General features: G+C 50.8%; 11 protein-coding genes across 11 annotated transcripts; 5 read left to right on the top strand and 6 right to left on the bottom strand.

Moving 5' to 3' along the window:
* Window positions 1-137: 137 nt before the first annotated feature.
* Window positions 138-857, top strand: M438DRAFT_253347 (uncharacterized protein; the record flags this gene model as incomplete). Its single annotated transcript, XM_029899675.1, has 1 exon — window positions 138-857. A coding segment is annotated over one exon (720 nt), but the record flags the coding sequence as incomplete, so codon positions are not given.
* Window positions 858-1,701: 844 nt separating this feature from the next.
* On the bottom strand, window positions 1,702-2,405 carry M438DRAFT_30432 (uncharacterized protein). The gene has a single exon (XM_029902184.1). The coding sequence runs from the start codon at window positions 2,362-2,364 to the stop codon at window positions 1,924-1,926; it is 441 nt and encodes a 146-aa protein (XP_029759491.1). The 5' UTR covers window positions 2,365-2,405; the 3' UTR covers window positions 1,702-1,923.
* A 2,860-nt stretch (window positions 2,406-5,265) lies between these two features.
* M438DRAFT_406275 (MFS transporter) lies at window positions 5,266-6,996 on the top strand (the record flags this gene model as incomplete). The annotated part of the gene is made up of 1 exon (XM_029909834.1): window positions 5,266-6,996. One exon carries the CDS (start codon window positions 5,266-5,268, stop codon window positions 6,994-6,996), a length of 1,731 nt encoding a protein of 576 aa, XP_029759490.1.
* A 612-nt stretch (window positions 6,997-7,608) lies between these two features.
* M438DRAFT_298302 (glycoside hydrolase) lies at window positions 7,609-8,877 on the top strand. Its single transcript, XM_029901989.1, has one exon. The coding sequence runs from the start codon at window positions 7,648-7,650 to the stop codon at window positions 8,665-8,667; it is 1,020 nt and encodes a 339-aa protein (XP_029759489.1). The 5' UTR covers window positions 7,609-7,647; the 3' UTR covers window positions 8,668-8,877.
* Window positions 8,872-10,421, bottom strand: M438DRAFT_298298 (ras small GTPase). Its single transcript, XM_029901988.1, has 3 exons — window positions 10,067-10,421; window positions 9,563-10,012; window positions 8,872-9,498 (listed from the first exon to the last, which is right to left on the bottom strand). Exons 1-3 carry the CDS (start codon window positions 10,110-10,112, stop codon window positions 9,245-9,247), a joined length of 750 nt encoding a protein of 249 aa, XP_029759488.1. The 5' UTR covers window positions 10,113-10,421; the 3' UTR covers window positions 8,872-9,244.
* Window positions 10,422-10,637: 216 nt separating this feature from the next.
* On the bottom strand, window positions 10,638-11,088 carry M438DRAFT_30333 (uncharacterized protein). Its single transcript, XM_029902156.1, has one exon. The coding sequence runs from the start codon at window positions 10,986-10,988 to the stop codon at window positions 10,698-10,700; it is 291 nt and encodes a 96-aa protein (XP_029759487.1). The 5' UTR covers window positions 10,989-11,088; the 3' UTR covers window positions 10,638-10,697.
* A 99-nt stretch (window positions 11,089-11,187) lies between these two features.
* M438DRAFT_335921 (uncharacterized protein) lies at window positions 11,188-12,192 on the bottom strand (the record flags this gene model as incomplete). Its single annotated transcript, XM_029903846.1, has 1 exon — window positions 11,188-12,192. The coding sequence occupies one exon, from the start codon at window positions 12,190-12,192 to the stop codon at window positions 11,188-11,190; it is 1,005 nt and encodes a 334-aa protein (XP_029759486.1).
* A 547-nt stretch (window positions 12,193-12,739) lies between these two features.
* M438DRAFT_275637 (mitochondrial carrier) lies at window positions 12,740-13,618 on the top strand (the record flags this gene model as incomplete). Its single annotated transcript, XM_029900801.1, has 1 exon — window positions 12,740-13,618. One exon carries the CDS (start codon window positions 12,740-12,742, stop codon window positions 13,616-13,618), a length of 879 nt encoding a protein of 292 aa, XP_029759485.1.
* A 352-nt stretch (window positions 13,619-13,970) lies between these two features.
* On the bottom strand, window positions 13,971-15,321 carry M438DRAFT_275515 (uncharacterized protein; the record flags this gene model as incomplete). Its single annotated transcript, XM_029900789.1, has 3 exons — window positions 13,971-14,376; window positions 14,447-15,138; window positions 15,250-15,321. 3 exons carry the CDS (start codon window positions 15,319-15,321, stop codon window positions 13,971-13,973), a joined length of 1,170 nt encoding a protein of 389 aa, XP_029759484.1.
* A 514-nt stretch (window positions 15,322-15,835) lies between these two features.
* Window positions 15,836-17,258, top strand: M438DRAFT_298288 (RTA1-domain-containing protein). The gene is made up of 2 exons (XM_029901987.1): window positions 15,836-16,429; window positions 16,485-17,258. Exons 1-2 carry the CDS (start codon window positions 16,235-16,237, stop codon window positions 17,154-17,156), a joined length of 867 nt encoding a protein of 288 aa, XP_029759483.1. The 5' UTR covers window positions 15,836-16,234; the 3' UTR covers window positions 17,157-17,258.
* Window positions 17,259-17,465: 207 nt separating this feature from the next.
* M438DRAFT_298285 (UDP-Glycosyltransferase/glycogen phosphorylase) lies at window positions 17,466-20,603 on the bottom strand. The gene is made up of 6 exons (XM_029901986.1): window positions 20,247-20,603; window positions 19,501-20,191; window positions 19,284-19,441; window positions 18,869-19,232; window positions 18,455-18,805; window positions 17,466-18,398 (listed from the first exon to the last, which is right to left on the bottom strand). The coding sequence occupies exons 1-6, from the start codon at window positions 20,413-20,415 to the stop codon at window positions 17,558-17,560; spliced, it is 2,574 nt and encodes an 857-aa protein (XP_029759482.1). The 5' UTR covers window positions 20,416-20,603; the 3' UTR covers window positions 17,466-17,557.
* Window positions 20,604-21,335: the final 732 nt, after the last annotated feature.

Raw genomic sequence — 21,335 nt, 5'->3', positions numbered from 1 at the left:
TCAACAACTTCCGCATCATCGTCAACTTCTCATCTACGTTACAACAAGACCTGACGAGACAACAATAACACATACAGCCCATCATGTCGATCGCCTCACCCCGACCAAGTATCAACCTAAGCCGCCGCACCTCCACCAGCACAATAACCTCCACACGCTCGCCCTCGTCCTCACGACCAGCTTCCATCCGCGACAGCACAAACACCACCGCAAACAGCACACCCGTACCAACACCCTCACGCCGCCGCGACCGCGCCGCCCTTCGCGAATTCTACAACCTCCAAGCCTCCGACGCCGCGAAAGCCCCTCCCGCACCCATCACACAACAACAAGAAGACACCACACCCCCAGACGCCCTAGCAGTATTGGACAACCCCTCCTTCTCCGCAGACCGATACGTACAAGAGCTCCTAACATCTTCCGATGCGGAAGGTCTGCTGCGAACGTTGAATTCCATCACCATTTCCTCCTTGGGGTTGGAGGGTGATAAGAAGGCATTGGTGTATGATAATTATACCACGCTGTTGTCGGCGACGAAGACGATTTCGAAGATGAGGGAGAATGTGGATCCGATGGCGCCGGTGACGACGACGTTGGAGCCTGCGGTGGGTCATATTGTTGATGTTGCGGTTGGTATCTCGGAGAGTCGGAAAGGAGGAGGGAAAGGTGGGAGTAAAGAGGGGGATAGAGAGGTGGTGAGGTGGGTGCTGGGTGCACCGGAGAGGTTTGGTAAGATGAAAGAGGAGGGGAGGAATGAAGAGATGGAGCAGCAGTGGGAGGAGGTTAGGACGTTGCTTGAGAAGTGGGAAGGTGTGAAAGGCGTTGAAGAAGTCAGGAGGAAGTGTGAAGAGGTTGTTGGCAAGGATTGAAGACATTGAGATGTTGAAGAGAAAGATCACAGTATATCTGCTCCATCCAGGCTCTGAGACGGTTCAAGACAGCAGGAAGAGAGCAGACCGTATCAAGTCTTGCAGCTGTCTGTCCTTGCATGGTAGGCATTGACGCCAACAACACTCTTCAATATCACAGCACAATGTCGATAGAGAGCATCCCTCGAAGCCCAGGGTCTGGTGGGAGAGAAAGCTCATGTCACGGTCACCCACATTAGACTTGCTCAGCTCAGAGCAAGATATCATGCTAAGGTCTGGATTAGTGCCAGCTTCTCCGATAGAGAAGAGCAACACCACAAAAGCGGCATATGGTCATCGGTGCTTCAAAGCTTGTCATACTTTCAGGCGCACCTGGAATGCTCCAAATGCTTCAAGAGTTCATAAGTTCTGCATCGGCGATAGCAACGACCATGATGCTGAAACTTCCTTCCCGAAACTCGAAGGATATCGAGAAGAGACCAAAGACACAGAGCAACATCGTCTGCTGGTGTCTTTGATCCCCAGTCCGCAAATGACTTTGATGTCAACATTGAGTCAGGGTGATGAGCTCAACAATGGTGTGCAAAAAAAGAAGGAAAAGGAGGAATAAAGAATTACACCATAGAAACAATGGTTCGTGAGGAACGACCATAGTTGGAAAGCGTGTACAACAAAAGATGATTAATCAATCAAGGCAAGCAGAGGAGCTTGTTTGCGCCAAACATCTGGATGGAAAGGGAAAGCTCTTGCAACATGAAATCAATCAGGACGAAGCAAATATTGTATTCCCTCATCAGAGGCTTGAAACCACGATGCCGGGGGCAAAAGCCGGAACGAGGCTACCGTGAGTAATCTGCAGAGGATCGTCACGGTATCGTGGTCAAGAGGAATGCAAATGATTGTGCGAGGATGAAGTGTGACCATGAATTAAAGCTACGGTGCTGAAGATGTGACGGCCTTGTTCGTTGGCCAGGAGGACTTAGATTGCGTGTACTCTGTCGGATTGGTTCATGCGATCCATGAAAGAAGAAGTGCCCTAAATCAAGCGCCGTTCTCAATGTCCGAGATCAAGAGAAGCAAAAGTATGCGCACGAATCCACACATCAAACACCAAAACAACACCACAAGCCATCAACAAACGAGATATCGACGCGCAAATCTTCCCTCTCACCAAAAGAGTGCAAAACAAACACCCTCCTAGAGAGGGTGGAAAGCCAACCCCGAAGGATTTTCGTTTCAGCTCAAGTTGTGGAGTGTCAAGACTCTTGGTCCAAAATCGGCGACCTATGATGCCGTGGATCGAACCGATGACCTGTGGGCAATTTCTCAGGGGGTCGCCAAACACGAGTTGACGAGGGTAACCGCTGGGCCACCCCGCCTGGCGATAAAGCGGGGATGGTGTTGCTTGTGAGGGGATCAAGTGGCAGGGTATATAAGGGTAGTGAAGGGGGTTTGGGTGAATTGCGCTGTTGGAACGCGTGTGTGTTGTGATCATTGAGTCTCAGTTAATGATCTTCACTTACTGATTGTAGAGCAAGGTGTTGAGTACATATTGTCTGAGACTAATACATTGTTGCCTACCCTAAAGGCGCGTTGAGATTGAAGGCGCCGCTGTGACCGAGATGCGCACATCTGCGGCCACTGAGAGGACGGACTCTACACTGTCGAGGCGCTTAATCCCAGTTCAGGAGATATTTCAGCCATCCAGATAGTCAGTACAGCCTTGACACGTCAGTTTCAATATCTAGCCACGCCAGCAGAGCTTCATTTGAAATACAACCAAGTCGCAATGAGAGCTTCCAGTGCCAGTTGTTTGAGAAATGGGGCGCAGAGCAGAAATAAGTCACTCCAACGAAAGTGCTCGTTTTCTGCGGCCAGTAGCTTCTTGCATCGGCGCTTTGTGTACCTGGTTTCCAAACTTTCTCCTTGCTCTGAGTGCATTGTTGGCGCCGGGACATCTCTTACTACTTGGTCTGCGTCAAAGCTGTGTGCTGGATTCTGAAGTCGGGGATATCGATCGTTCGTCGAGGAGTGTACAAAATAACGCGTAGGTTATTTGCTAAGCCGATCGACCCTGGTGAACTGGGTGCAGTCAGAGCAGTCGAGGGAGGTTCGGTGTAGCAGGAATGTAAAATCGATATGTCGAGTCGCTGACTACGATGGAGCGTCTTGAGATGGCGTGGAACATACATTGGATCGATCTAGACATGCTATCAGTCATTCTTCACTCAAGGATGCCTTCTCAAGCGGTGCGATCGTCTCTTGAGAGCGGTCGTTTCACAAACCTTTGCTGATCATCTGGTCCTTGAAGACGTTGCTGCCTGCTGACAGCCTTACGACAGGGCTCCTAGAGGGATCAACACGAAGTCAAAACAAGAACGAGCCAAGATGACAAGACAGCCTCAAGAAGCTTCAGAAGATCAGTCATATCCGCCAAAGGCTTGACCTGCCCAGAACTGCTTGATTGCATGCCATGACATTCGTCAACTCGCCAAGGACTTGGTGAACTTGAGGCGGTTACCAAGAATTCATCGAATGTCAGCCAGGAGCTTGACTCTCATGCTTGACTGGCAGCCATATTCTTGGCTTGCTTCATCTTTGACGACAACCCTTGCCATCCCAGCACGGGGTGAAGGGCGACATCAAGGACAGATAACCTGAGCCGAGTAAAAAGCAGAGCGTCGCTGATCTCACCATGTACGCGCTCACACTCGCACCCTGAAGTCGAATTCGGCGAAGAGCGACAGAGCGGCACCCTCCTGCTTCTAGAATCCGGTACATCAGACCCACAACTCACTGCACCTCATCCTTTGCCTCGAAGCGTATCTTGCCTGCATGAGAGGCTGATATCCGCCTGACTCGAGCTTGTTGTTGGTTTTGCCGTCCAGACCTATTTGCTATTTTGCAGTCCAAATCTGGCTCAGCCATTCACCTCGAAAGGAATCGACACATGGGTTTGGAATAGGAAATTCAATGTCAACTTGACAACGCGGCCATTCAAGCCTCCTGCAAAACTTGGGAGGCCGGGAAATTGGAGAGACTACACGTGCTGCCTCCAAGGATGGTGCACCCGTACGTGCAACGACCGCGATAACCGCGGCCGTTTCGACGGACCGAAGAACAGAAGTTCGTTGAGTGTGAAGAAGCTGCCAAGCTGAATGTTCGAAGCAATTCTGCCGTAGTCAAGGGCCATCATCGCTTGCGACACGAGCATCCCGATTCAATAGACGAGTACTAGACGCCCAGTAGTCCGAAGGATTGTGGATTGAATGCATCCAGCACATGTTGCGTGGGTGATGAGCATATCCACTTGCCGTCGTGGAAGATCCATTTGGAAACGCAACTTGAAGCAAGACATCAGCCCAAGGAAAATTTTCTCATACGGGATGTCACCCAAAACCTGAAGGTTGAATGTAAAGTTAGGAGGAAGTGGCTTTCCGCCAAGTCAACGTGGAGAACCAGAACGAGTCTCCATTTCACCCACGTTTGAAGTAGAAAAGAGCCGATTGGCTCATTTTCACTTCACATCTTTGACACGCCCCTCGACTTTGTCGAGTCTTGCTCGGCTATCTGCAATAAACGTCCCTCGGACTCACCACTCTGCGGCAAGGAGTAGGCAGGCGACGCGCCAAAGAAAGGGTAGCATTGTACGACTCGGCCTTGCCGCGCACGTGTAAGTGGGACGACTACCCAATAATTGGTCCGGATAGAGGAGTCCTCACATTACGTGTACCACACGTCTGGAAATATCGAAGATCGGTCATGCAGGTTGTGTCCATTCAAGAGACGGCATCGAAGTGAGGGCATTGTTTGCGCGATGAATGAACCCTGAAGCATGTTCGCGAGACGAAGTGTGTGTTCTAAGAGCCGAGACTGTAGTCGAAAAGCATGAAGATCGTTCATCCTCTAATCACTAACATTGTGATAGAGCACGAGCTGCACGACTGGTCTCTCATGGCCCCACGCGGAGATGGATCACTCGACAAGTTGCTGAAAATGGCCGTTGGTGCTAAGTAAACTAAGATTAGCCTTTTGGAGCAAGAACCGTCAAGACCGTGCAAGACGTTCTCAAGCACCCCAAGATCCAAAGCCACGGCCTTGGCCGCCTCGTGCGTGATGAAATGGGGTACTCTGATTGGATCCCAGACTAAAGCGCCACAGTCTGGGCCTGCAACCAGTTGGGGAACAAGCAAACACCCGTCTGACAGCCAAGTCGGATGCTCGAGTAAAGATGCTGCAGATAAAAGAAGGCATCTGCTCACCTCTTCCCTGTTCGTCTCGTCCATCATCAGCCATTCACTTCTGAAGACAGATCGTTCACAGTCGGATCTTTCTGACTTCCCGTTCTCCTTTGCTCATTGCTTCTATCTTCAATAGATAGCAACTCACAACAGCAATGGCCACTCCTCACAGAACCGCAGGCGGAAACGCTGCCTTCCACAACTTCCATAATGACTTCGCTCACATCGAGGATCCCAACGAGCGCCGCAGACTCGCTCTTGCTGAAATCGACAAGGCTCCTTTCGGCTGGTACCACGTTCGCGCCGTCATCGTCGCTGGTATTGGTTTCTTCACTGATGCTTACGACATTTTCGCCATTGGTCTCGTCACCAACATGTTGGGTGTTGTCTACTGGCAAGACGCCCCCGGCAAGCTTGCCGGAAAGATCCCTCAGTCTTCCGACACTGCCATCAAGGTTGCTACCTCCGGTGGTACCGTTATCGGTCAGGTCGGTTTCGGTTGGCTCGCTGATGTCGTTGGCCGCAAGAAGATGTACGGTCTCGAACTCATGATTATTATCTTCGCAACTCTCGCTCAAGCTCTCTCTTCGGACTCTCCCGCTATCTCCATCGTCGGCATCATCATCTTCTGGCGTGTCCTCATGGGCATCGGTATTGGTGGTGACTACCCTCTCTCCTCAATCATTACTTCTGAATTCGCTACCACCAAGTGGCGCGGTGCCATGATGGGCTCCGTCTTCGCCATGCAGGGTATCGGCCAATTGGCTGCCGGTCTCATTGCCCTCATTGTCACTGCTGGCTTCAAGGAGTCGCTCCAGAGCGGAAAGAACGCCGCCGCCTGTGACGGTGTCTGCCAGCTTGCTGTCGACAAGATGTGGCGTGTCATTATCGGTTTCGGTGCCGTCCCCGGATGTATCGCCCTCTACTACCGTCTTACCATCCCTGAGACTCCTCGTTACACTTTCGACGTCTCCCGCGACGTTGTCAAGGCCGACACCGATGCTAAGGCCTACCTCAACGGCAAGTCCCACGGCAGCCCCGATGAGATCACCCGCGTCCAGACTCGTGAGGCTACCGCTGGCCAGCTTGAGATCCCCAAGGCTTCTTGGGCTGACTTCTGCCGCCACTACGGTCAGTGGAAGAACATGAAGATTCTGATTGGTACCGCTGGTTCCTGGTTCTTCCTCGATGTTGCTTTCTACGGTGTTTCGCTCAACAGCTCTGTCATTCTCGCTGCCATTGGCTACACCGGTGGTAACAACATGTACGAGATCTTCCACAAGAATGCTGTCGGTAACTTGATCATCGTCTGCGCTGGTGCCATCCCTGGTTACTGGGTCACAGTCGCCCTTGTTGACACCGTCGGCCGTAAGCCCATCCAGCTTATGGGTTTCACTCTCCTCACCATCTTCTTCTGTATCTTTGGTTTCGGTTACCACGTCATCGGCACCAGCGGCAAGCTCGGTCTCTACATTCTCTGCCAGTTCTTCTTCAACTTCGGCCCCAACGCTACCACTTTCATTGTTCCCGGAGAATGCTTCCCTACTCGCTACCGTTCTACTTCTCACGGTCTCTCCGCCGCTTCCGGCAAGGTCGGTGCCATCATTGCCCAGGTTGTCATCGGTCCTCTCCGTGTTCGTGGTAACGTCACAACTGCCAACCCCTCCCCTTGGCTCAACCACGTCCTCCAAATCTTCGCACTCTTCATGTTCCTCGGTATCTTCACTTCTCTCCTCATCCCCGAGACCAAGCGCAAGACCCTCGAGCAGCTTGCCGGCGAGGTCCCCGGAACTCCTGAGTACGACGAGACCACCCACGGTGCCGCTCACACCAAGACTTCTGAGGACTACTCCGAGTCCAACACTGCAGAGAAGTCTGCAGTCTAGATTCTTGCGACGAAGATTTGACGATATTGCTATTCTGATAAAAATGTTCATGGTGTAAATAAACGGGACTCCCAAGCGCTGGGTTGATGTTCTATTTTTATTGCTTTCTTTTAGCGGCCTTTCTTGGTGGCCACTTGCTTGATACCTAATGTTACAACAACCTTCACTTTTTCAAACATTTCTTCCCTCGTCGTATCTTGTGATTGTTGCCTTGTGGTCCTGTCTTTGTGAAACATGGCAGTTGGCCCGATCAATGCTCAAAGCCTCCCACCAGATGCGCATTGCGCATGCAGGCGTCGTGGCTGCCAATATGGCCCCAGTCGAATGCGTATGACGTCCGTCTTCGAGCTGTGCGTATTGCGTATTTGCGTATAACTGTTACTCGGCATACAGCAAGCTCTCATCATCTCACAAACTTTGGGCCAAAACGCACGCTCTTAGGGTCTTTGATGAATGGCTGGGATCGAGTTTCTGTGCGTCGTCACCTTTTGAGGCTTGACCGACTGGTGACGAGATGAGCATCCGCGGACGAGAGTAGGGCAGGTCAGAAAAGCTATAAAGTCCACACCCACGGGGCAGGTCCAAAAGCCATCACACAACTACGAATGCCAACAACTCAACACGAACAAACTCTTTTTAGCATTCAGAGTCATGAAGACTTCCAACATCGCAACTCTTGGAGTCACGGTCCTCACCGCAGTCATGGGCTCAGATGCCTGTGGCAATTCTGGAATAACCACTCTGAGACAGACTGCTGCTCATAAAGACATTCTCATCGGTTCTGGAGCCATCAACCCCACCTACCTCAATGATGCTCAATTCTCCACGGTCCTTGCTCAGCAGTTCAACAGTCTCTCCCCTGAGAACGAGTTGAAATGGAACTTTTTCCATCCCACCCAGGGTTACTACAACTGGACCGCCCTCGACCGCCTTGTTGACTTCGCCGAAGCGAACGACATGGCCGTCAAGGGCCACGGGCTGATTTCCAGCTGCTGCAACCCAGACTATCTACTCAACATCACCGACCCCACCCAATTCCGCGCCGCCATGACCGAGCACTTTAACGCCGTCATGCACCGCTACCACGGGAAAATGGACCGCTGGGACGTCGTCACCGAAGCACTGCAGACAATGGGCGGCGGCTTGAACAACAACACTTTTACCAAAGTGCTCGGCCCGGGCTACATCGCAGACGCCTTCCGCATCGCGCGAGCGGCCGACCCAACCGCCAAATTGTTCATCAACGAAAACCTCGTCGAATCATACCCAGGCAAGCGTCAAGAACTCTTCAACTTGGTCGCCGGACTCGTGGGCGACAATGTACCCATCGACGGCGTCGCTCTCCAAATGCACATTACCGAAATCGCACCCATCCCCGGCGTCATCACAAACATCACAAACTCGTACAAGGCACTGGGGTTGGAAGTCACGATTGCCGAAATGGACGTGCACACCCTCAAAAAGACCCTCGTGACCGAAATCTACGGTAATGTCATCAGAGAAGCTCTGGATGCGGGTATCACGGACATCAGCTTTTGGGGATTCACTGATAAGCACGCTTATACCTGGTTGGCTGGAGCGAAGCCTTTGATGTTTGATGAAGAGTATAATGCCAAGGGTGCTTACTATGTCACCCATGCTGCTCTGACTGACTTTGTCATGGATGACTAGTCAAGTACAGAGCGGCGTTGACATTCTGGGGATCCATCGACTCGTCAGCGTTTGAGGATCCAGAGAAAGGCAGGAACTTTGTCGCTGGTCAAGGGAACCTCGGTTCTTTATTGGCGGACTAGCATTAGCATCAGCATATAGAGAGGGAGATGGTGTACTACACGGAAGAGGTTGGTGCGGAAGAGATTGGTGCGGGAGATATTGGTGCGGACAAGATTGATATTAGACACATAGGAGGCTGTAGTGACAATATTAGACGTCGATTTCTGAAAGTGGAATGACAAGACAACATGATTGGGACCCCTATTCGCAAAATTAAAAGGGAACAAAATGGTGTGGCATCTGATTGTACAGGATATCAAAAACGAGAAAAGGGGTATTGTAACGTAACAGAGAAGTGATGAGAAAAAGAGAACAGGGCAAGAAACAAACACAAAGAGATTGGATATCGCCAGCCGTGGAATTCACATTCGATGCTCTCTCTTCCACAGAGCATCTCGCACGAGTTGAGATGCAACAACAGAGTACCGCTCGAGATGAAAAGAAATTGTCGTCTCACTCGTCGAAGATAGAAGGGTTACCAGCACTTCAAGCTGGAGAAGAAACCGGATTTCTTCTTTTTGTTTTGCGGTGAAGTGGCTGTGGATTCGGATTGCGAGTAGCGCTGCTTCTCGGCGTCGCTAGTGATGTTTGGTGCAGGCGCAGATTGTTGTGTTTCGGGTAGTGCGGATGCGCGTTGGTTGTGAGGTGTCGGGTTGATCAGCGAAGGGAAGTCTGGACGCATGCCTGCTGCGTGTTGTTCTCTGGCCTCAACTACGCGCTTAACGATTGCTGTTTGGAAGTCAGTATTCTTTTGATCTTTGAGCTCTTTGCGGAAGGCATATGCGAGGCTTACAAGCAAAAGTCTCCTCAATATTCACGACCTCACGAGCAGAAGTCTCCATGAAACCGCACCCTCTGCTCTTTGCCCATTCCAAACCCTCGGCAGCACCGACTTGTCTCTGGCCCTGCAGATCGCACTTGTTCCCGGCGACCATGATGGCGGGCCAGCATCTTCCCTGCTCTTGTCTGTTCTCCTTCTCCATCTCAATCAGCTCTGCAAAGAAGTCCAGATTCTGCAACGATTGGGCGTTGGTGATGTCGTAGACGAGGAGAAAGGCGTCAGAGGTCAAGTTTGCGGCCGACCACATGCCACGATATTCTTCTTGTCCGGCGGTATCGGTGAGGTGCAGAGAGTAGGTTTGGCCGTTGATTGTGCGGGTTACAGAGTAGGAGTCTTCGATTGTGGGATCGTAGTCGTGAGTCCAGGCCGAGCGGACGATGCGAAGGGTGATTGATGATTTACCTAGCGCAATTGTATTAGTCGCAAGTCTAGGTAAGACTGGTGAGGGGTGCATACCGCATCCGCCGTCGCCGCAGATGGTGATTGAGATCTTGTCGTCCATTGTGTCGCGCGTTTGCCGTTTTGAGAGGTGGACAGAAGAATGAGAACCCTGGACAAGAAGCAGGTGTGTTCTAAATGCAAGGATTCTGGAGTAACAAGGTACAAGATGTCGAGGATAGTCGAGGTGGGTCAAGTGGTACAGCTGCCGAAGGTCCGATTGTGCGCTTTTCCACAGAGAGACAAGGAGGGAGAAGGAATTATATGTGATTAAGAAGAGAGTGAAGAAACAAGTGCCGGCCGAGATGATTGCGCCAATGAATGCTAGAACGGAAAGGAAAAAGTGAAGGAGGATGGAAACAATGGAACAAGCCAAGTCAAGACAGACAAGAGAGAGTCATGTGAAGATGGAGTCGTCCTTGGTCCCTTGAGTTCGAGACGCTCGGTCCATTTCAGCCCAACCTCACGGGCCACAAAGGATGCACTGTCGATCTGCTCATCTCATCATGCTGATCTGCTTTGCAGTTGAACGTTGATGCAGGAAACACTTGGTACATGCTCATACTCTGTGTCCTGAACAGCGACTGTTAGAAGTCGACATGGATAAGTCCAAAGGCGAATGAATGCTTCTTCTCTCTTTGAACACAAATCACCACTGAGATCCACCGTTTCCGGGCCATCTTGAAACACTTCCGAGCCACGATATCTTCAAGTTCCACTTTTTAGACCTCACGGTAGCTCCCGGATGTCGACTCGTGCTCGCTCCCATCCAGCCTCCCCGTCTGCAGAACTTTGTCACGCGCATGCTGTGGAAATGCACAATGTTTTTGAGATCAGTGCAGCCCTCCACTAAGGGCTTAATAGTTAGCGCCTCTCTGCGGACGACGAGACCGATTTTGAGAAAATTGTGCATTTCTACACACCAAACAACACTAGGCATGGCCGTAGAAGATGGCTAGAAGTGACAGAATTTAGCACACGGGGAGGAGGCGCGTGCTTGAACAATTCTGAACATAGGGAAGTCGACGCCAGTCGCTTGGTCAAAGCTGTGTTCATTTGAAGCATACGCATCTCAGCTCCTCAATGGCAGACAACTGAAGTAATCAAATGTCAAGTATTCACCAGTGTTATCTGAATTATCAAACTCTTCTCGCGAAACTGCCCCTCTCTTGAATATTCTGCAACTGAGGCATATCATAAGTTTGTGGCGGCAGGTCCTCATCCTTGGGCCCAGTGATGATACCAAACTCCTCCGTATAATGCGAGCTTGTGCCATAGAACCCCACAATCTTCTCTCCCACCCCAGGCTCCAAGACTTGTAATTTGTTGCTCACAGGGATGCTTCCAGTGAACTCGCTATCATTGAGTGCTCCCTTTCTGATACCGTTCGAAAGGGTCATGACTATGCCACTAAGCACCTTACAGCCATATCCAGATCTGTTCACCTCTACCTTGACAATGTCGACATCTTTAGGAAGATGGATCTTTTGTGACTGGTGGCCGCCGAAGTAGTGTGTAGAGCCGGTCTCAGTGTAGCGGAGACCACAAGGCGTTTTGTGGCCGTCTTCATAGTATACGACTGCGCCATCGAGGACGCAACCAACACGAAGGTCGATGGTGTTGGCCCGGCTTAGCTTGCCGTTGGGACCCTTCTCGTTGAGCAGAACTGTCCATTGATGTCCCTCAACCTCCGCATCGGTATCTTCGTAGTCAACCTTTGACAGCGCGCTGACACCAATGGCAGACTGTTTGCGTAGAATGATGTCCGAGTTGTCAATGCGAATGACATCCCGACGTTTCGTCCCCCAGGCGTTCTGACTTCTTGCAATACGTCCGTTGCATCCAAGAACATCCACGTGAAGCGGCACAGTCTGATCGAAGTCTGCCAAGTCGAAAATTACGGAGTTGGTCCTCTGACCAGACAGTGAGCAATCGTAGCTCAATGTTCTGCTGATCAGGCCATTGATAATACTGATTTGTGCCAGACCAGCTTTGCAGTCGACAGTCATCGTATCATGTTCTGAGGTCTCGGAGAAATTTGGCTTGATCGAGGGAGCGGCACCTGGTCGCATGGGAACAGCAGATGGCTTTGACCTGCGGCGTAGAAAACCGTCTTTGCGTTGTCTGATAGTTGAGATGCGCATGTTGCAAGAATTTGTGGTGAATCCCTGGTGAATCGAACGGGGAATAGTGTTTGAGGAAGTTCAGGAGTGGTAGCAGTGATAATGTCATCAAAAAGAGCAATCGACGGGCTTTAAATATCGTCTTGAACACAATGAACACAAGTAGTACTATACCTTGATCAGCCGTATGTTGCCTGGCGTCGGTAAGTCGGAAGGCAGCATTGCCTTAGGCGAGACGGTTCCCAAGGCATCAGCAGCTGTGGCTTCGCGGAAACAGGCAGAAACGCGTCCCGAAGTCAGCATCACGTCGTTCTGGCGCGGAAACACGCGGTACTGGAAAGGCATTACCGGTAGGCGGATGAATGACTGCTCTTGGAATATTGTTCCACTAAACAATTTCGATATGGAAAAGTGGTTGTGGTAGAGAAACAGAACGGAAAGAAGGTCGTGACGCGGTGCGTCTTTGTCCGCGCCTGCAGAACTTCCGAGTGGGTGTACGTCATACCTCGGCCGTCAGCAGCTCTCTTTTCCCAATCGCGTGTCCTCTAACAATGTAACACTCATCAAAATGGGCGACAAACAAGAGAAACAGACACGTCCGATAGTGTCTGTGATCTCTGGCGGAATTGCTGGCGGTGTGGAAGCATCCGTCACATATCCTTTCGAGTTCGCCAAAACCAGAGCTCAATTGCATGTCCGAAAGGCTGGAGTGCCATATCCGAAGAATCCATTTGCGGTTGTCGGTCAGGTTTACAGTCAAGAAGGATTACGGGCACTATACAAGGGGTGTGGAGCTTTGGTGGTCGGATCGGTTGGCAAAGATGCTGTTCGCTTTCTATCTTTCGACACTGTCAAAAATGCGTTCAAGGATCCGGAGACCGGAACCTTGTCCCCTCTCAGAAACATGCTAGCTGGAATGGCAGCCGGTGTCGTTGCAAGTGCGACTGCAGTCACGCCAACGGAGAGAATCAAGACTGCCTTGATCGACGACGCCAGGGGACCCAGACAATTCACATCCACTATGCACGCAGTCAAAATGATCTTGGCCGAGGACGGCTTCAAAGGTCTCTATCGAGGATTTGTAGGGACGACCTTGAAGCAAGCATCAGCTACGAGTTTCCGTATGGGCTCGTATAATATCCTCAAAGATTACGAAAAGAACCACCATATCGAGCAGAACACGGCTGTAAATTTCGCCAACGGAGCGGTAGCTGGCGTTACTACCACCTTGGCGACCCAGCCTTTCGATGTCATCAAGACGAGATCTCAGACCGCAAAAGCCACGACAACGACGGAAGCTATCGCGAGCATCTGGAAGGATGATGGCATTCGTGCTTTCTGGAGAGGTACGGTCATGAGATTAGGACGTACTGTGCTTGCTGGAGGAGTACTGTTCACCACGGCAGAGGCTGTTGCAAAGATCATCAATCCCATCTTGGACCGATGAGATGAACTCATGCGCAAAGGTTGAGCCCTGCTACTTCTCATTCTAGCACAGGCTTTCTTCCTTGTGTCGGAAGGCGCAATTCTTTGACGGTATAGCTGTTCAAAAGAGAGCACACTCCAAATTTGCTTGTGTTCAGTGCAGACGTATCTGTCACATTATGTGTATTTCGATAGTGGAATTTGAACGGCTGGCACTCGATCTTCCTCGTTTTGGTCGTCCTGCATTCAACTCTACGCTTGCAAGGTGCTTGATGGCATTCTGTGAGATGACTAGCCGTTCATTGCGGCAGCACATGCTTGCTATGTTTATGCGGCAAGTCCTGATTGCAAAGCCCCTCTTCCACCGATATTGCTTAGATCCCGTTGGACGGTGTAGTATGTGATGACTGGTCATTCGTTACAGCAGTCCAAGCTCGCTGTACTAATGCAGCAAATTCGGGCCTAGCTTCTTGTAGTATAGGTATGGTCGTTCGAACAAGTCGCTTTCCTGCATTTCTTGCCCACCAGCGATCTCGCAGTAGATGAATGATGATTCCGTAGTGTGACAGTATAGCGATGGCAAGGGGTTCCTTATTTTCGATGAGTTGTATTATTCCTTCTCCCAGTCCTACTGGCCATGCCATGATGCCGGAGAAGAGACCGCCTGTGCAGTATACGTGCATGGCTTGCTGTAGACTTGATATAGCATCGGAGTAGGACTGAGTGTCTGTGCTATCAGGTATCTTGGCTCTCATGCTCTCCAAGGTGGTATCGACTACGCTGTTGCACATCAGTCTGTTGCTCTGAGCCGATCACATACTAAGTCCGGATTGAAGCTGGAGTGTCTTACCGATGCATTTCTGACAATGGTACACCTGTGCTGTCATCTGTCTCGATCTGACGTGGCGTGTGAGGAGTAAACAGGACTCCAAAGCTTGAAAGACGTAGGTAATCGTGATAGTCGTTTTGCACTACGCCGATGCCGACCAGAAACTGGCGCAGCTCCAGAATATCAACCAGGGCATCCGAAAAATGATTATCTTCTTGCCAGTGGGACTGCGCGAGAGAGAAGACCATGATCAGTATCGAGCAGGCGAAAATCGCTTCGCAGTTGCTCGAAACTATGGAGCCGATGGCAAGCTGAAACCCGGTGAGAGCTTTGTTCTCATAGTCCAGGGCAGCGCAATCCCAGGATGCGGCATTGGCTGGATCGTCGAGCGAAAGGTGTCGTGCTGATAGCGCCAGCAGGGCATCCAAGAGATATTCGTGTGACAGGGCCAAGTCTGGCACGACAATTTGCCAAAGATACGACTCATCAGAATGTTGTCTCAGCGTTTTGTATGCTTTGGTTGACCAATTATGCATCAGTCTCAGTTCTGATGCCCTTGATGTTGAGGCGTGCGGTAATGGGAAAGCGGAAACATCTGATTGACTATATGGCGATGCGTTGACACTGTCGGTGTTGTCGCGACTACCAGTGATGAAGCTACATGTGACTTCGCGCTTGAGGCAATACCCACAGCTAGGAGTCGCTTCATCACACTGAGAGATCAAATCATCAGTAACGAAAACTTTAGTATAGCTTCCTGTTGGAGAAGACGTGTGGTGCGGAAGCGATACGCGATCCAGAGCGTATTCGGTAAGGATGCTGACCTTGACATGACGTTGCTTACACTGTATGCATCCTCTGCGACTCTTGGTATGGGAGCGGCGACAGGTTGGCATGGCTGCTTGGAGGGGAGGTCAGTGTCTCCAAAACACTGCACGGCGTATGTGACACGAGGGGCGACCCTATGTACCTGCCTCGGCTGACTGGAATTCTCCGAGCCAATCAAACTTTCAGACGTTCTTGACTACACCTTTGAAAGTATAGAAACAAATCCTATGATTGCTCTGCCCTCGCTGAAGCTGATCCATGGTGAGAAGTGTCCCTGCCCACGCAGACGACGCCGAGGAGTACTGCCTCATGTTCGAATCGTGTGCAGGTGCCAGATGAGAATATGATCCCTGAAATAGCTGTCAATCCGCCCGGACTCGATGGTGCCATGGAACATTCTCTGGGCCCTGCATTTGCTGGCTGAGATGGCGTTGCCAGAAGTGTTTCGGAACCGTCTCCCGCAAAGCGCAAAACTCAATACGTCATGATACGCAATACGCAACACGCAATACGCAATACGCAACACGCACCAACAAACATCGTTGACCGTTTTGGCAGAGTTTCTGGCGTTACAGCTTCCATCACTGCTTTTTTCGCCAAGTTCTATGCAATGTCCAGACCGAACGCATGTTTTGAATACTGCCTGCCAGTTCATGCTTCGAGACTTGTTTGAGGCCAAAAATAAAGTACTTGTACGCGTACCAGCTGTTATGCATCATACGCAGTACGCAAGATGCAAGTTCGACCTGCCTTCGCTTATTCAAATGAGCTGCGCCCCGACAGTCAGGAACTCGTGAATGTTTATAATCGAGAGTGTCTCCGTCGAGATTGAAAACATACAGTCTCTCCTTCCATTTTCTCGGTCACCACAAGGTCGCGAATTCGGTATATTAAATAACACACCTGTCGTTCAGCACATCCGACGAAGTCAAGATCACACAGTGTCACATACAGCGAACACACCAGCTCGAAACGTGCAACATGTCGGACTCCGGGACTCAATATGGCGACTTCAAGCTCTATCGCTATGATCCCAGCATGGCTGCAGCAGTCATCTTCATCATCGCTTTCATCTTGATCACCGCCTTGCACTTCTACCAGATGATCCGAACCAAGACATACTTCTTCGTTCCTTTTGTCATTGGCGGCTTGTTTGAAGTCATTGGCTTCATAGCAGTGAGTTGACTCGCAACGTCTGGACGAGTGTCATTGACTAACCCGCCTTTCCCAGCGCGCTAAATCGAGCCAAGAAGCACCCAACTTCAGCATTCCTGCATACTCCATCCAGGCGATTCTCATTCTCGTCGCACCGGCGCTGTTCGCCGCCAGTATCTACATGGAACTCGGCCGCATCATTCTCCTCACCGACGGCGAACAACACAGCATCATTCCCAAGAAGTGGCTCACAAAAATCTTTGTCATCGGCGATGTAATCTCTTTCTGCTTGCAGGCTGCAGGTGGTGGTATCATGGCAAGTGGTACGCTCACAGCGCTCCAAAACGGCGAACACATCACCATCGGCGGTCTCGTTATCCAAATCTTGTTCTTCGGCTTTTTCGTCGTCGTCAGTATCACCTTCAACATCCGCATGAACAAGATACCCACTGGCCGCAGCATGATTGCCCAGAACCCTTGGAGAAAACATCTCTACACTCTCTATGGCGGTAGCGCACTCATCCTGATTAGATCCATCTTCCGTCTGGCCGAATACGCTCAGGGTAATGATGGTTACCTTATCTCGCACGAGTGGTTCCTGTACATCTTCGATGCGTGTCTCATGTTCGCTACCATGGCTTTGTTCGCCTGGTTCCACCCAAGCGAGATTTGGGCCATGTTGAACAAGAATGGCGGAATGATGGTCAGTCATGGTTACAAGATAGAGGCAGCGATACCTCTGATGTGAAGCATGACTCGGGGCAGATAGAAGACGAAAGGTAGATAGAAGACGAAAAGTGTTGTACACTGGCTTTCGAATAGAGAAATACCAACATGTTAGATTTTACAGCTTTATGTTGAAACCTCCTTTGTCTACTTTAGCGGAACCTGACGCTGCGATCCTCCCGAAACGACAGTCCAAGCAAGTATTTATGGTAGTCTGGCTAGCCGAACTACATCTCTTATGAAGAATGACGCGAATGCCCGGTGGTAGAGGATTTACATTCTACACAGTGTTGCTGTGCGGAACATTCATATACCATCTTGAAACTGCTAGATGAGCTCCTGCCTCGAAACGTGGTTATCAACATATGTGTGCTTGATGAATACGAAAACTTCAGAGAAGCCAAAGAACAACATTAACTATATTCACTTCTTGTCCTTTGCTTTCTTCGTTTGCTCTTTCGAAGACCCTAAGGCGTGAAAGCTCTCAATCAAACCGCTTAACTCGCTCCCACTCCACTTTTGGTTTGCGACTAGCCACTGGCCTTCGTCCCTACGCTGCAGGTCGACAAGCTTGCGTGACCGATTGTGCACAGCTGATCGCACACTCTTCGCAATGCCCGCCGCGGGATACGCGAAAACGCCAAACATGCCTGCTCCTGTCTTCGTCACCATGCCTGCCATACCTTTCCCGAGTCCAGTAGCTATGCCGGCAGCACCATTCTTCTTGCACTCTTTGTAAGGTTGTACGACCAAGTCAGAGACACCATCGATCATACCCCACGCGAATGTCTTACCAGCGACTGCGAATCCACTGCCTACACCTGTGACCTTGCCGTTGTCTCGCAATTTGTCGCCGTAATGTCTTGGTGCTGTACGGAGGCCTTCTGTGATTGCCATCGGTATGTCGACGGTCATGCCTTTGAGGGCCGTTGGCGCGAAATTGCCGATGCTCTTGACACCTGCCAACGCCGCTTTGCCGCCTGCTGACGGCCGATTGTCCCGCGACCTTGCGGACGTTCCTGTGCGGATGCTCGCACTTGAACTTTTGAGGTCAGGTTCGGCTAAGCGCTGGTCATCGATCATCGCATCAAGCTTATCGGCTCTGTCTTGTTTTCGGCGCTCGTCGTCGTATGCCTTCATCGGTTTGGTGACTATGCCGGTGATACAACCTGTGAGGTCCATCGTTGTAGCCATGACGGCGGATGCTCCACCACTCAGAGGATCCCATCGGGTAGGCTCAATAGAAACAGGCTTAGACTGGTATCTATAAGTCTGTCAGCTAATGCAGCGTCATCTGCGCGAGCGCCCGGGGTGTCTTACGTCTTCAACTCTTTGAGGAGTCTGCTGTGCTGCGAGATCAAGACTTCAGCGGCCAGCTTAGACAGCTTGATCTTTTTGCCGCCTGACTTAAGGGTCCACACGGCAGGCTGATCGGAGATCAAGTCACATTTCATCGCCGCGATAGGAAGATGTCTGTGAAAAGAGTCTACCGCGGAACGTACGCCTTCCTCGTCTTGCATCAGTGCCGCGATAGCTTTGGCTGCCACAGACGTCTCTTCTCTGATGAGGAAACGAATAGCCTCCGCGAGTTTGGCAGGCGTCATGTCACGGGGTGGTAATGGTTCGGGTCCCGCGCCTGCGCTGGCAATCATATGGCCCCAGAATGGCTGACTATGCGACACCGCTCATTAGCCCTGGCAGTCAAGAATCAACACGAATCCCAGATTGACTTACTCTCCAAAGAACGGACAGACGAGCGTGGGAATACCGTTTCTGATTCCACATGCAGTAGTACCTGCACCACCATGATGCACTACGGCCGCCATACGTGGAAACAGCCACTCGTGAGGGCAGTCGCCGATGTAGTAGATATTCTCTCCTACATCGCCTCCGAGATCTGACCATCCTTTCGAGATGATGGCTCTGACACCCGCAGCACGAACTGCATCAAGGATTGTGGCCAGCATCTTGGCAGGATCGTCGAGAACAATACTGCCAAACCCGATGTACACAGGCGGAGGACCAGCAGCCAAGAATTGAGCAAGTTCAGGTGTGGGGGTGTATTTGGGCGTGTCACGAAAGAAGAAACCGCAGACGTCTGTGAGGAATGTAAGCTTGTTGACGACTAAAATATAACAAGTAAACTCACCAATGTATCCAGGCCAGTCGTGAGGCTTGGGTACCAATGCTGGTGACCAACAGTAAGTGAACGGGATCTTGAGCATTTGTGCCAATGCCGGTCCGTCGAGTAAGTTGATAGGTTCCAGCTGGATGCTTTCGCGCCAGTCATTGATTACATCGCCTAATCTTCTCAATTGTTAGCCTCACGACTGTTCGGATGTGGAACAGATTTTCGAATGGTTTACCCTTGCCAGGTCATCCATTCCACCACATGATACGACACATAGTTCGCTATTGCCTGATCTCCATCGACGTTTGCCAGATTTGCTAAAGGATGAGGGAAAGCGCGAGTGGGAGTCCATGGCATTGTAAACATTAGATGGACCGGTATTCCCAGAGCCTGAGCGCAATGCACATGTGCAAAGCTAGGAGGGTTTGCGATGATGGCATCCGCGACGAAAGGTGCCTCTGTAAGCGGGTCTGCCAGCACACACGAATCCCAGCATCCCGATAGCATTTCGGCGACCATTTGACGTTTGCGACCGATCTCGCCCGACATCATTGTCTTCATCGAGGGCAGAAGGCTGGGGTTTTTGACCATGTATGCCATTAGTGAAGCTGGATCTCCTCCTATGGGATAGAACTCGAGGCCTGCTTTCCGGACGAAGGAAGCAAACATGTCGTGGGTGGCCAGCCTGACTCTATGGCCATATTTCTGCAACTCGCAGCCTAGAGCGATGAAAGGCTGTACATCTCCACGGCTGCCCACAACTTGAATCACAATGTTGAGTTTTATGCCGCATGTCAGAGTTCCTGGAGCTTTGAACTCGTAGTCGGGAGGCGGCTGCTGCGAATGATCGACTGGTGTTGAAGAAAAGAATCTTGAGAAAGTTCGTACTGCGCGTGAGTTGCAATCGATATCGACGCGTCCATCATCTGATCCTCAACGGTCAGCTTCATACTTCTCACACAGCTCCATGATCAATGTCACCTCTTATGTGGTAGGGACCTTCTGCAACCTGGTCCACCGACTCGGGATCGTGGCCAGCATGGTAGCTATGGTCGTGAATATCTTCGTACGCAGGCGGTGGTAGAGGTTCGGCTTGAGATTCGGTACTAGTTCTCTCTAACTTCTTGGAGTCGTGATCGAAGTTGCCCATGGCTGATTTGTGTAGTCTAGGTATGGAAAGAGCAATGTCTCGAGAGTCGGCCAAAGGATTCAAGAACGGTCAATATGTAGTCGAATCTCTGCTCTGCTGTGATTGCTCAAGCCCGCAGACAATTTGAAACAATACATGATACATGATTGGTGCCGTTGAATATCACATGTTCGGCCTTGACCAACACCCTAAAGCTGTTAGATTCAGGACTTGACATTTAAACTTGGCGTTCAAACTTGACGGATCGATGATACGCAGTGCATGAGCGTTGCGTATCGCGTATTGTGTATTGCGTATTGTGTATCGCGTATCACGCGCAGCTTGGCTTTGCTTTTGACCGTTGCCTAATTCCGAGCACAAGCAATCTGACCGCCGCTCTTCGAATTTGATCTGCGTTACGACAGCCTCAAATACGCGAGAGACACGGTCTATAACGCAAAAATTGTGTACGCAAGACAAGTCCCACAATAGCGCAACTACGTATTAATCACAGGATATTCGCACGCGGCTGGAGGAGCGGGTATCAAATTTGGTGCGCAGTATCTCAGTGCGTACCAAGGATAGGTCTGAACGAGCTGTGGTGCGCGTTGATCAGTCGACAACAAAGCCAGCAGCTAGGGAGATACAGCCAAAGTCAACAGTTACGCGATCATTGCTCTTTTTTCACAACAGGATCACGACTTTACCATGTCGAGTATTGGTAGCCAGTTCATCGCCCTTACTTAGACTTGTGACACTGGCAAATTCTGGCAACGCCGCCATGCGCATAACCATCTCTTGTACAAAACCTGCTTGTGGAAAACCACGCGCTTGCTGACATACAACATAGTTCAGGGCCGCGATGAGAAGGGAAAAGAGTTGTACTCAAACCCTGTCATTACATCGACTGAAAAAGCACCTGCTGTAACGAGACTACAGCA

Source organism: Aureobasidium pullulans (genome assembly GCF_000721785.1).
Source record: "Aureobasidium pullulans EXF-150 unplaced genomic scaffold scaffold_11, whole genome shotgun sequence".
In the NCBI taxonomy this organism is placed as follows: Eukaryota; Fungi; Ascomycota; class Dothideomycetes; order Dothideales; family Saccotheciaceae; genus Aureobasidium; species Aureobasidium pullulans.
Note: the sequence above shows the minus strand (reverse complement) of the source record. Positions and strands in the feature narration are given on the sequence as shown.